Below are 14,709 nucleotides of genomic sequence, written 5' to 3' on the forward strand. Positions count from 1 at the left end.
GTTTTGAAAGTGTATTGCCCGAAACCTTTGCAATTAGTCTACTTACATGACTTACTGGTGTGTTTCAACTCTCCCAATTAGTCTACTTACATGACTTACTGGTGTGTTTCAACTCTCCCAATTAGTCTACTTACATGACTTACTGGTGTGTTTCAACTCTCCCAATTAGTCTACTTACATGACTTACTGGTGTGTTTCAACTCTCCCAATTAGTCTACTTACATGACTTACTGGTGTGTTTCAACTCTCCCAATTAGTCTACTTACATGACTTACTGGTGTGTTTCAACTCTCCCAATTAGTCTACTTACATGACTTACTGGTGTGTTTCAACTCTCCCAATTAGTCTACTTACATGACTTACTGGTGTGTTTCAACTCTCCCAATTAGTCTACTTACATGACTTACTGGTGTGTTTCAACTCTCCTTATAACTGCTATTAATTTACGAATAAATGTTTTAAATATCTAAATGGTAAGAGTCGGTATCTTCAGAGGACATTAAAAGGTCAGGGATTCATTGAAAAACAAAGGAGACGTTTTATGCACCGTAAGGCAAGACTTTGAGGGTATAGGGAAGTAGGTGTTAGGGAAATTTTGGGTTGCCTCTGGTATACTTTTTGATTTCTATAGAAGTTTCTATAGAGTTAGTATTTAAAGTTTGGGTTGCCTCTGGTATACTTGAGTCAAACTTTATAAACAAACAGACACACTCTTCTATTCCTATTCAATCTTATAAACACTTTTAAAATATAAAACTAAACAGTAAATACTAGCCTATTAACACTTAACAAAACATCGCAATTATTTTACTGTAAAGCCCTGCATGCCTTTTTGTATCATTCATTTTAAAACTAAAATCATTTTCCCAACTCACAGCAAGCAAAATATGGACCCAGGCGTGTCTTTTTTTTTTTTTTTTTTTGTAGTTGTGGATACTTTTCGTGAATGACAATAAGGACACTTTGGAGACATAAGAAGCCTGTAGCTTTAATCTATCTAGTCAAACCCCTAAGCAGTCACTACTACAGTTTTTAGAGGCTTTAATCAGTATTGTCAAAAGTAAAGAAGCAGTTAGCACGTGGATTTAAAGACACAGAAGTTAAACAATGTAAAATAATACTTTAAGTAAGAACCAGTTTTACCCACTGCAGATATTTTCATATTCTTCCCCACCCGAAGTGTTGAAGATAAAAACTATGGTTAGTTAGTTTGATCTTCCACTATAATCAGTACCGGCTCCACAATTCTGTAAATTGAAGGGGTGGCAGACTACTTTACAAGAAAGAGAGGAAGGTTGTGGAAGATATTTTATAAAATCCTAAAGTTGCTTTATTTTATCCTGCAGAATATTGTTATAAATTTTCGACCGCCGCTAGTACAGAGGTATGTCTACGGATTTACAACGCTAAAATATGGGGTTCGATTTCTCTAGGTGGGCTCAGCAGATAGCCCGATGAGCACGTTATAAATTTTTATTTTTGATTCACAAAATAATTAAGATAACTCACGATAAGTTTATAGCACAAAATCACACAATTGGCTGGCTGCTATCTGTGCATCTCTTGGGATTGAACCCTGTATTTTAGCATTGTAAGTCTAAGCCTACCGTTCACCCGAAAGGTCTCTCTCCGGATAGGGATTTAGGTCATTTGTGACCTAGGAAGGTCAGGGTCACAACAAGTTTTCAGGTGTGGACGATTCTTACTATCACTGGCTGTAAGATTAATGGGACTAATCAGAGAATGGATGATACTACAGCTGTAAGGTTTATGGGACTAATCAGAGAATGGATGATACTACGGCTGTAAGGTTAATGGGACTAATCAGAGAATGGATGATACTACATTAGGTGGGTTTTTTTTGTTTACATTTACTTGATTCCTGACAACACGGTATTATGTGAACTGTGTAGCTCTTAATGTACATGGGGAGGCAGACAAATATTTCAATGTTGCTAGCCGTCCTTCGTCTCTTCCTAACGTCGTCATTGTGTATAATTCAACTAAAGGGTAATATTGTCGGAGTTAATGTGTTATTTGTTAATATACCACTGGTACGTTGCATTGGTACCCATAAAAGTTGGAAGTTACCAAAGGGAGGTGGTCGTTAAGGAATATATGTGATGTTAAAATTGGATCTACACCCAAACATCTCAACTTGTAACAAATTACCCCTACAGTGAAAAGTGATATAATACCAAACAGAGAAAAACAAACAAACAGACACAGCGTGATAGATCATAAAGCTAAACATACCGGTTTGATGTTGAACATAGACTTTTTAGCTATTTTGTAACCTATTACAAGCCCTGTGCAGAAGGCACCTAAATGAGCGTAAGGCTTATGGTAAGTCAGGTCCTCAGAAGTCAACCTTTCACTGCAAAAGAGAATCAGAATAAGTAAAAAGAAACATGATGAACATACTTTACATATTTTTTTATTTTTAAATAAATTTCCTCATTAAACTGGATGAAGTTAATTTGTATGAACATTATAATAAAGTTTCTAGTACTAATACAAAATTTACATATACACTTCAATGGCGGAAGGTAACAGAAAAGTGATAGACTTTATTTGATAGACACCTAAATCTATTCAATAACAGGAGGAATTGAACATGTAAAAGATATATCTCGCGCTCCTCAAATCTGCTACCTACGTTTTGTATGTCAGCTTTTCCACGTTTACGGTTAAAAAAAAAAAAAAAAGATTGAAACTGGCGGGAGAAAAGATAAACATAAATAAAATATTTCGTTAGATTTACTATGATGTTATATAGCAGTTGTATAGCTTCCCCTTTAAATAAAATATACTAAATATAAATCATCATTAAGCTTTACTGTTACCTTTATTAACTGATAGCTTATTATAACTAAAACTGTTTAACTTTTAAAATAATAGTTGAGTTATGTAGTTATTTTTATAACTTATCCATGAAACATTTTATTTGGATGTTTGTTTGTTTCGTAAAATGTTTTCAATAACTTCTAATAAACTAGATATAGTCAAATGTTTACATTAGTTCTGAATAATATTTTTCAAGTACAAAGCTACCGTACATATACTGCACTTAAATGTTATTTAATTTTGTATACATTTTACGTTTTAAAACAGTGATCTGTTCAATTCTTTCTGCCTACCTTTGGTCAGCTTGAGCAAAAAGAACAGTGGGTGGGAGGACATAATAGAAGGTCAACAGTCCTGTTATTATGACCGCTAGAATAGTCAACATGCAAGACAGTAGAATTCCGAGTTTGGGTTTTCTGCAATAACACAACCCCGGTTCTCAAAAATATATATATAATTATAGATACCATTAGTTGTTTTAACAGAACCTTAAGTTTTAAATACCATTAGTTGTTGAAACAGAACCTTAAGTTTCAGATACCAATAGTTGTTAAAACAGAACCTTAAGTTTTAGATACCATTAGTTGTTTTAACAGAACCTTAAGTTTTAAATACCATTAGTTGTTGAAACAGAACCTTAAGTTTCAGATACCATTAGTTGTTAAAACAGAACCTTAAGTTTTAGATACCATTAGTTGTTTTAACAGAACCTTAAGTTTTAAATACCATTAGTTGTTGAAACAGAACCTTAAGTTTTAGATACCATTAGTTGTTAAACTATAACCTTAAGTTTTAGATACTATTAGTTGTTAAAACAGAACCTTAAATTTTAGATACCATTAGTTGTTAACACAGAACCTTAAATTTTAGATACCATTAGTTGTTTTAACAGAACCTTAAGTTTTAGATACCATTAGTTGTTGAAACAGAACCTTAAGTTTTAGATACCATTAGTTGTTAAAACAGAACCTTAAGTTTTAGATACCATTAGTTGTTAAAATATAACCTTAAGTTTTAGATACTATTAGTTGTTAAAACAGAACCTTAAATTTTAGATACCATTAGTTGTTAACACAGAACCTTAAATTTTAGATACCATTAGTTGTTTTAACAGAACTTTAAGTTTTAGATACCATTAGTTGTTGAAACAGAACCTTAAGTTTTAGATACCATTAGTTGTTAAAATATAACCTTAAGTTTTAGATACCATTAGTTGTTAAAACAGAACCTTAAATTTTAGATACCATTAGTTGTTAAAACAGAACCTTAAGTTTTAGATACCATTAGTTGTTGAAACAGAACCTTAAGTTTTAGATACCATTAGTTGTTAAAACAGAACCTTAAGTTTTAGATACCATTAGTTGTTAAAATATAACCTTAAGTTTTAGATACTATTAGTTGTTAAAACAGAACCTTAAATTTTAGATACCATTAGTTGTTAACACAGAACCTTAAATTTTAGATACCATTAGTTGTTTTAACAGAACTTTAAGTTTTAGATACCATTAGTTGTTGAAACAGAACCTTAAGTTTTAGATACCATTAGTTGTTAAAATATAACCTTAAGTTTTAGATACCATTAGTTGTTAAAACAGAACCTTAAATTTTAGATACCATTAGTTGTTAAAACAGAACCTAAAATTTTAGATACCATAAGTTGTTAAAACAGAACCTTAAGTTTTAGATACCATTAGTTGTTAAAACAGAACCTTAAGTTTATGTTTAACAAATCAAGAAATGTGTCACCATGAAACAGACGGGTATGTTAACATTTTATGAAATGCCCTAGCTAGCTACTTTAATGAGATGCCTCTCTAAAACGTTAGGTCACTTAACCCCTTTTATTTCTACATACAAATAAACTGACGACGTCAGGTAATTATTTGAGCCATACAAATGTTAGATATGCAGTCTTATTTTTGTACAATTTCAGGGATCTCTCTTCAAGTGGCTTCTTTGAGACTTTTCACGTGGTACTTTCTCATTTTTAGTTTCAACCCGAGACTTTCCTTCTGTAACAAATAAATAACATTTCCAACTGCTATGTTTTTCCCCTGTCACAGAAAAAGCCTATCATGAGACCTAGCTTCAGGGTCGTGAGGTAACAACACGTCGTGCACTAATGTGGTAATTATTTCAATGATTATCTTATCGTTACGTGGCAGGTATCAACTGTCATAAAGGGCTACTAGCTCCATAAGTTTGCTAGCATAACATTTACAGCCATTCAAACTAAACTGAACTCTAATTCTGTGAAATATATGACAGCCTCTTTAAAGAACCAACTAAAAATAAATACAGCGGCTTCTGACATCTTTTTGAGTCTATGCTTCGCAAAGAAGGATGGTCTGACTAAATATTAGGTGGAAGTTCTAATGTAGTCAGTTTAACTAAGTACTTCTGTAGTAAATGTACACGTATTTGACTTTGAAAACTAAAATCTTAACTAGCTAAAATAAAAACTGTACGAATTTTGACTTTATGCAGTTATTAACATTCTAGAAATAAACACCACTGAGTGTTACTGGAAAGTTATTGTTTATAATGGAAGAAAAAATAACCTCGTTCTCTGATTGGTCCATTCCATCAACACCAACAAGTTTAGGTATAACTATAGAAATAATCAAAAATGAATTGTAAAACATGATATGGGTTTAACTTTACGTTTTTACATTTGAAAAAAAGAACACGTGCATATATTCGTTACAAGTTATGTACGAATATTCACAATTCAAACTTAAACCTAAGTAAATATCAAATTTCTTTATATCTAGCTATTGTTTCAAAAACCAGTTATTTTGTAATGTGCACAATGTTCAAACGACTTTATCCACTTCACATGTTTGTTTTGGAATACCATTGGTTTGATTATTTTGAAATACAAATGGTTTGGTCTCCCAGTAACACAGCGGTATGCCTGCGGACTTATAACGCCAAAATCCGGGTTCCGATACCCATGGTGGTAGGTAGAGCATACATAGCTCATTCTGTAACTTTGTGTTAACTTCAAACAAACACAACCAATGGTTAACAATGGAATACAATGGAAAAACAAAAACGTTTTAACTTGTCAAGATCAATCGTTACAAATGACGTAATCAATCTGTTCTAATATAAAATTTGTGATTTATACCGCAGATTCTCCATTGTGATTTCCCGAAATCATTTTGTCATAACAGCTTACCTTTGCATTAGGTACACTACTGCCATTGACACGACGAAGAGTTGTAGTTCGCAAGCCACGTACCAGGAGTGTTCTAAACACTGTTCATGGAAAGAATAAACACTGAAATCAAAAACAAGTCTTTCATTAAACAGCTTGTAAACACTAGTTCGTATCTGCTTGAGAAAAAATTAAATTTTTATTTGTTCCATCATATATTAAGTTTGATTATTATGATGTTGGCTGATAACGTTTTAAATTGATACTGCCGGTTAATTACAAGAAATTTTCAGAAAGTTCAAACAAGTATTTTCAATCAAACTGTCACATTTTACCAGTGTTCTATTACATGTCATACTGAGCAAATTATTGTTTTTTAAATGTGGCAATTTTAAACAAAACTCCATGGAATTCACCGCACTTTAATATATAATAAAATTTTTTTTTTTCACCTAAATATCCACGACCCCTGAGCCGTGAAATCACCAATACATACTCTGTCTTTAGCCGAGAGAACAATGTTGTTAATAAACAACAGATTGGCCCACCATGACTTCTGACACTTGGTTACTATAGGGTCCACTGTCTCATGCCATACAGGTCCAGAACCTAACAGTGGAAGCAACATAGCTAGTGCTATTACCGTCATGTGAGCCGGAACCATCCTGTTAAAAAAACACCAGATAATTATTGCATTACCATAAATGAAAAAAACAAACAAACACAGATAAACTTGACATTACTTATGGTTATAGTTGGCTATAGCTTAGTTATTATAATTTCAACATCATTATCAGCAAATGATTGAAAATATTTCTTCGCATTTGTTTAGTGACGCACCTAAAGAAATATTTTGATATGTGACCAAACAAAACAACATCTAGTGTCTAGAATGGTTTTTGGTGTATCACCTCTGTAACTAAAGTTATATTAAAAACACATACTTTTATCAGCATTTCCCAATACAATATACATTTATTAATTTCGTCTTTAGAACGAAAGCCATTTTGTATATTTATATTGGTTTGTTTTGTTTTGGAATTTCGCGCAAAGCTGCACGTGGGCTATCTGCTCTAGTCGTTCATAATTATGCAGTGTAAAACTATAGGGAAGGCAGCTAGTTATCACCACCCACCGCCAACTTTTGGGCTACTTTTTTTACAAACGAATACTGGGATTTACTGTCACATTATAACGCCCCCACAGCTGAAAGAGCGAGCATGTTTTGTGTGACGGTATATTAATATAATATTAACATATACCAGCCTTTATTCAAAATTTAAAGTTAGTTGCTAAACGTCTTCATTTCTATTCTCACCACATCTGCGACCTTTCACGTATAGAAATCTGAGGGTCGCGGATTCAAATCCCCGTCTCACCAAATATGTTCGTATTTTCATCCGTGGGGGCGTCATAATATGACGGTGGGTGGTCATAATTAGCTGCCTTCCTTTTCGTCTTACACTGTTAAGTTAAGGACGGCTAGCGCAGATAGTCTTCGTGTCAGTTTGCATGAAATTCAAACAAACTAATAATCCACTTATTAAGTTATTTTTTTTATTTAATTATGAGAATAAAATGTACATACAATCTGGTTGATTGTAAGTAAGTGTAAAGGTATTCTATTCTACCAGATTTGATAAATCTGGAAATGTTGTGTTCACAACAACTAAAGACAATTCGTTGATGGCGATTATCTGGTTTTATTTCCACTTGTCTCTTTAAAACGTTCTTTACCACTTGTGCTTAGTTTAACACCTTGTTAGTGTACGTTGTTCACCACTGAAGCTGTCATGATATTCTTAAGACCTTATGTGATAAGCAGGAAGATAGAGAAGCATGATTGAATACACATAAAACGATCCTCCCTCCCAAATCTTGAATTAACACCAAGTTGATCATGTATTCCTGGGCACACATTATTCATGATTTTACACAACATACTAAACGTAAACTATTTGAAATTTTGTAATTAAATGTTACTTTATAGCTCGTCATGTTTTATCGTTTTACTTCTGAAACACGGGTGTGAAAAGCACGGTATATATTTATAATTTTGTTTATTTATTTCAAAAGTTTTATACAAAACTAAAAAAAGAACGGTTTCAAAATAGGTGTTCCTAATCAGCACCGTTATCTATCGTCAACTACTGTACTAATCGATTCACAGTTCAGCATGCTAAGAATTAGTTCAAGTATGATCAAATTTCTAAAATGGAAGGATTTGGATTAACAACGTAATAAATCTTATTTTTACATTTAATATATATTTGTGTCTATGACAATGTCTTCATTTTCTTTCTTTTTACAGTGAGGTACTACACTTACCTGTATATTTTATAAGTTAGTAGACTTATCTGTAGATGTTGTATATTGGTAGACTTACCTGTATATTTTGTAAGTTAGTAGACTTAAGTGTATATTTTGTAAGTTAGTAGACTTACCTCTATATTTTATAAGTTAGTAGACTTACCTGTATATTTTGTAAGTTAGTAGACTTACCTGTAGATTTTGTAAGTTAGTAGACGTACCTGTAGATTTTGTAAGTTAGTAGACTTACCTGTAGATGTATGTTGGTAATCTTACCTGTATATTTTGTAAGTTAGTAGACTTACCTGTATATTTTGTAAGTTAGTAGACTTATCTGTAGATGTTGTATATTGGTAGACTTACCTGTATATTTTGTAAGTTAGTAGACTTACCTGTATATTTTGTAAGTTAGTAGACTTATCTGTAGATGTTGTATATTGGTAGACTTACCTGTATATTTTATAAGTTAGTAGACTTATCTGTAGATGTTGTATATTGGTAGACTTACCAGTATATTTTGTATATTGGTAGACTTACCAGTATATTTTGTAAGTTAGTAGACTTACCTGTATATTTTGTAAGTTAGTAGACTTATCTGTAGATGTTGTATATTGGTAGACTTACCTGTATATTTTGTAAGTTAGTAGACTTAAGTGTATATTTTGTAAGTTAGTAGACTTACCTGTATATTTTATAAGTTAGTAGACTTACCTGTAGATTTTGTAAGTTAGTAGACTTACCTGTAGATTTTATAAGTTAGTAGACTTACCTGTAGATGTATGTTGGTAAACTTACCTGTATATTTTGTAAGTTAGTAGACTTACCTGTATATTTTGTAAATTAGTAGACTTACCTGTATATTTTGTAAGTTAGTAGACTTACCTGTATATTTTGTAAATTAGTAGACTTACCTGTATATTTTGTAAGTTAGTAGACTTACCTGTATATTTTGTGGAGAAGAAGCATTAAAAGAGTTGTTTTTCGTTCTGATTCATAAGTTGGTTTCAAAATGACGTACGACGTGAGGAGTCCACTGCATAAAAATGAAATTTGAATCATAGATTACGATTTATTGTTTACCAAAAATGTATCTCGAACAAAAACCATATTTACATAAATAGTGGCGACAAGTTTGTGCTATGAGAACATGTAAGTATTTAAAGAAAAATGAAAACACGATTATGACAATTTATACTGCAGAAACATTATTACATTAAAAATAATAAATATGTGTTCATAATATAGTTTGTTCTGTTGTAGTAATTTTTGTATATACTTGTTCAGAGTTGTTGATCTAAATATTCCTTCAATGACAACAATAAAGATATATTTAGAGTAGACTGTTCTTAGAGTGAAACAATGTTACCAGGAAAATATATTTGTATCGATGTCTCTAAGAAACACTGAATAAATATTTTTAAAAAATTATAGTAATTTTGCTGAAGTTATGGATTTTAGTGAGTAAAAGGAAAATCTGTAATATTTGTTCTATTAAAACTATTTCACTGCTCAATAACCATAGTGCTATTTTCTGTAAAGACATTATTGCAATAAGAATAAGAAAAGACATGTTCATTGTAGTTTGTTCTTAGGAAAATTATTTGGGTAATAAAAATACAGACACATTCACAGTAATTGCTTTGAAGTTAAACATTACAGTGTTTAGAATGTTTTTCTAGTTAAAAATAAAGATACTTTTATGGTATTCCTCAATAATTAAAAACCACTGTGTTCATTCGAGTTTATCCTTATTTAGGAACTAAACAAAGTGTAAAGGTTTCTCATGAAAAATCGTCTAATTATTGTTTTTAAATCAACTGGTTATAATCAGTTACACTACGTTCGTGCTATTCAGTTAAACAACAAACTGATAGTTTAAAATGAACTTTTTTCCAAGGAAAGGAACGAAACACTTAATTATTTTACACAACTCAATCTAATTATAGCGTGAATGGAAAATCTGATTATAATCAAATTTTGAAACAAGAGAAATCAGTTACTCCTTTTTAATAATATTTTATGAGTTATTCTTTCTACAGTACTGAGAAACATGAAGCATCTTTGACATCAAAGTAAATATTATATCAGATCTAAACAACGAATGTTATATTATATCAGATCCAAACAACGAATGTTATATTATATCAGATCCAAACAACGAATGTTTATTTACATCAGAATAAAATGCTTTATTTGCAAAATACGTTTGAATTTATTTCATTACAGTCTTTAATCACTTGGAGAGGAAGAAAGTGTCTAGTACTATTCATCAGTTAAATATCTAGAGAGGAAGAAAGTGTCTAGTACTAATCATCAGTTAATTATCTGGAGAGGAAGAAAGTGTCTAGTACTAATCATTAGTTAAATATCTGGAGAGGAAGAAAGTGTCTAGTACTAATCATGAGTTAATTATCTGGAGAGTAAGAAAGTGTCTAGTACTAATCATCAGTTAATTATCTGGAGAGGAAGAAAGTGTCTATTACTAATCATCAGTTAATTACCTGGAGAGGAAGAAAGTGTCTATTACTAATCATCAGTTAATTATCTGGAGAGGAAGAAAGTTTCTTGTACCAATCATCAGTTAATTATCTGGAGAGGAAGAAAGTGTCTAGTACTAATTATAAGTTAATTACGTGGAAAGGAAGAAAGTGTCTATTACTAATTATAAGTTAATTACGTGGAAAGGAAGAAAGTGTCTATTACTAATCATCAGTTAATTACCTGGAGAGGAAGAAAGTGTCTATTACTAATCATCAGTGAAATATCTGGAGAGGAAGAAAGTGTCTAGTACTACTCATCAGTTAATTATCTGGAGAGGAAGAAAGTGTCTAGTACTAATCATTAGTTAAATATCTGGAGAGGAAGAAAGTGTCTAGTACTAATCATGAGTTAATTATCTGGAGAGGAAGAAAGTGTCTAGTACTAATCATCAGTTAATTATCTGGAGAGGAAGAAAGTGTCTATTACTAATCATCAGTTAATTACCTGGAGAGGAAAAAAGTGTCTATTACTAATCATCAGTTAATTATCTGGAGAGGAAGAAAGTTTCTTGTACCAATCATCAGTTAATTATCTGGAGAGGAAGAAAGTGTCTAGTACTAATTATAAGTTAATTACGTGGAAAGGAAGAAAGTGTCTATTACTAATCATCAGTTAATTACCTGGAGAGGAAGAAAGTGTCTAGTACTAATCATCAGTTAATTATCTGGAGAGGAAGAAAGTGTCTAGTACTAATCATCAGTTAAATATCTGGAGAGGAAGAAAGTGTCTAGTAATAATCATGAGTTAATTATCTGGAGAGGAAGAAAGTGTCTAGTACTAATCATCAGTTAATTATCTGGAAAGGAAGAAAGTTTCTGGTACTAATCATAAGTTAATTACGTAGAGAGGAAGAAAGTGTCTAGTACTAATCATCAGTTAATTACCTGAGAGGAAGAAAGTGTCTAGTACTAATCATCAGTTAAGTATCTAGAGAGGAAGAAAGTGTCTATTACTAATCATCAGTTAATTACCTGGAGAGGAAGAAAGTGTCTATTACTAATCATCAGTTAATTATCTAGAGAGGAAGAAAGTGTCTATTACTAATCATCAGTTAATTACCTGGAGAGGAAGAAAGTGTCTATTACTAATCATCAGTTAATTACCTGGAGAGGAAGAAAGTTTCTGGTACTAATCATCAGTTAATTATCTGGAGAGGAAGAAAGTGTCTAATACTAATCATAAGTTAATTACGTGGAGAAGAAGAAAGTGTCTATTACTAATCATGTTAATTACCTGGAGAGGAAGAAAGTGTCTATTACTAATCATGTTAATTACCTGGAGAGGAAGAAAGTGTCTATTACTAATCATCAGTTAAATATCTGGAGAGGAAGAAATGTCTAGTACTAATCATCTGTTAATTATCTGGAGAGGAAGAAAGTGTCTAGTACTAATCATCAGTTAATTACCTGGAGAGGAAGAAAGTGTCTATTACTAATCATCAGTTAATTACCTGGAGAGGAAGAAAGTTTCTGGTACTAATCATCAGTTAATTATCTGGAGAGGAAGAAAGTGTCTAATACTAATTATAAGTTAATTACGTGGAGAGGAAAAAAGTGTCTATTACTAATCATGTTAATTACCTGGAGAGGAAGAAAGTGTCTATTACTAATCATCACTTAAATATCTGGAGAGGAAGAAATGTCTAGTACTAATCATCTGTTAATTATCTGGAGAGGAAGAAAGTGTCTAGTACTAATCATCAGTTAATTACCTGGAGAGGAAGAAAGTGTCTATTACTAATCATCAGTTAATTATCTGGAGAGGAAGAAAGTTTCTGGTACTAATCATCAGTTAATTATCTGGAGAGGAAGAAAGTTTCTGGTACTAATCATAAGTTAATTACGTGGAGAGGAAGAAAGTGTCTATTACTAATCATCAGTTAATTATCTGGAGAGGAAGAAAGTTTCTGGTACTAATCATCAGTTAATTATCTGGAGAGGAAGAAAGTTTCTGGTACTAATCATAAGTTAATTACGTGGAGAGGAAGAAAGTGTCTAGTACTAATCATCAGTTAATTACCTGGAGAGGAAGAAAGTGTCTATTACTAATCATCAGTTAATTATCTAGAGAGGAAGAAAGTGTCTATTACTAATCATCAGTTAATTACCTGGAGAGGAAGAAAGTGTCTATTACTAATCATCAGTTAATTACCTGGAGAGGAAGAAAGTGTCTAGGGCAAGAGTAGAACTGAGGAAAGGCTGAAACGCCAAATCACCGGAAAAACTCACAGCTTTCAACAGCTGTCCTGTAAAAAAAACAAAACCAGATAAATTAACATATACATATGTTTTGGCTTTTCACGTTGGTTTCGCATGTGTATCATTTCTAAGAAGCGAGAAACTTATAAAGGAGTTTTTTTATATTTCAATTAGACTAATAGGTTTAAGCTTACCTTTAGATATTCGTTTGTACTTGTGTATGAAATAGCCACTTCTTAACGAGAAAATATAACTAATAACTGAAATTACCCATGGTCAAAAGCAAGATCACCTATACAGTATTTCTAGCTTTGATATACAAATAAAAGGTTGGTTTTATGAGTATTTATTCTTAATTAAACATAACGGGTAAGATGCTCGTCCAATACTTTACTTATGTAAAGTGTAGTTGGGTGATATTGTTGGTTAATTAATTGTGTCACTTTTGCACACGTGTTTACAAATTCTTTGTTAACAAATCTGCTCAGAATTCGTGTGATTTAACACGATTTGATTTACACTAGAGGAGTTTAGCATTGGTCAGAAGATAAGTTTTAATTCTTCAAATTATAAATGTTTTTCACAGTGCATTTATTTGTGCAGGTAGCGTGACGCTGCTTTAATATTGAATTTCTGACCACAGAGGGAGCAAGTGTCTTTGTAGCTACCATTGTTATGGTTTTGTTTGTATATCTATTTTTAACAATAAATACTTGTTATAGATAAGTTGATTTTAATATTGTTGCTTTTATACCTATTAGATGCTTAAAATATCTGTTACCGGCCTTCAACCATCACTTCAGTGTTCTTCTGAAATTTGATTTAACACAAGCTATCTGTTTACATAATAGATTGTTACGAAAATTAACTGTTACCTGTAAGGCATAATTAAATCTAATGTTATGATTGGTTGATAGTTTGTTGTCAAGGGTTTTGATATTAAAAACAAATAAACTTGAATTTTGAGATCTTTGAGAAAACTCACTCCGAAACACGTGTCTAAAAACAGACATTTGCAATATGAGATTCATTTTTGAAATTTATTAGCTTAACTATTATTTAAATATAATAGATATGGTCCTGTGAATGTAGGAGAAAACAAACATGGCCTAAAAGAGGTTAAAGTTACTTTAGTGTTTGAATAGGAGTGATTTCACGCAGGAGCAGGAACGGTTTAGCTGTCATGATCACAATACTGTAATGACTCAATACTCAAAGACTAACCTTAATCTACTTTCTTGTTATTATATTTGTTGCTGTTGATGTTGGGTTACGAGTGTTAGGGTTATCCTAAGACTTACCAATATGATCGTATACTAATTTAAGAGAAATTTAATTCAATTTAATGTGAATAAATATTTGAATTATACTGTATTCACGAACTAACTACCGAGTAAAGTTGACAACAGTTTCTTCGAATGTTAATTAAAATGAAAATGTTTTTAATTTAATTTATGTAAAAGTCATTTTACGTCTTTATGAGAAGTGAAAAAACTATCGTGAAATATTGGATTATCCTTGGAACTGTTAAATTAAAGTAACATCGGCATAGCAGCCTTTCTGTATGATAATCTTTGTTCACTAAAAAATAAATATAGTTTACTAAAATCCCAAAACAAGGCAAAAATAGAACTAGAAATCTGCGTTAAC

At 31.6% G+C, this 14,709-nt stretch overlaps 1 protein-coding gene across 1 annotated transcript in view; it reads right to left on the bottom strand.

Annotated features, from left to right (window-relative positions):
• The window catches only part of LOC143245651 (nose resistant to fluoxetine protein 6-like), a 55,755-nt gene that overhangs the window by 6,023 nt on the left and 35,023 nt on the right, over window positions 1-14,709 (bottom strand). Inside the window, exons 8-13 of the mRNA XM_076492000.1 lie at window positions 13,013-13,106; window positions 9,261-9,353; window positions 6,463-6,675; window positions 6,032-6,133; window positions 3,141-3,263; window positions 2,257-2,377 (exon numbers count right to left, since the gene is read on the bottom strand). Coding sequence (XP_076348115.1) covers window positions 2,257-2,377; window positions 3,141-3,263; window positions 6,032-6,133; window positions 6,463-6,675; window positions 9,261-9,353; window positions 13,013-13,106 — 746 coding nt within the window. The remainder of the gene's footprint in view (window positions 1-2,256; window positions 2,378-3,140; window positions 3,264-6,031; window positions 6,134-6,462; window positions 6,676-9,260; window positions 9,354-13,012; window positions 13,107-14,709) is intronic.

Source organism: Tachypleus tridentatus, chromosome 2 (assembly GCF_004210375.1).
Source record: "Tachypleus tridentatus isolate NWPU-2018 chromosome 2, ASM421037v1, whole genome shotgun sequence".
Taxonomy (NCBI): domain Eukaryota; kingdom Metazoa; phylum Arthropoda; class Merostomata; order Xiphosura; family Limulidae; genus Tachypleus; species Tachypleus tridentatus.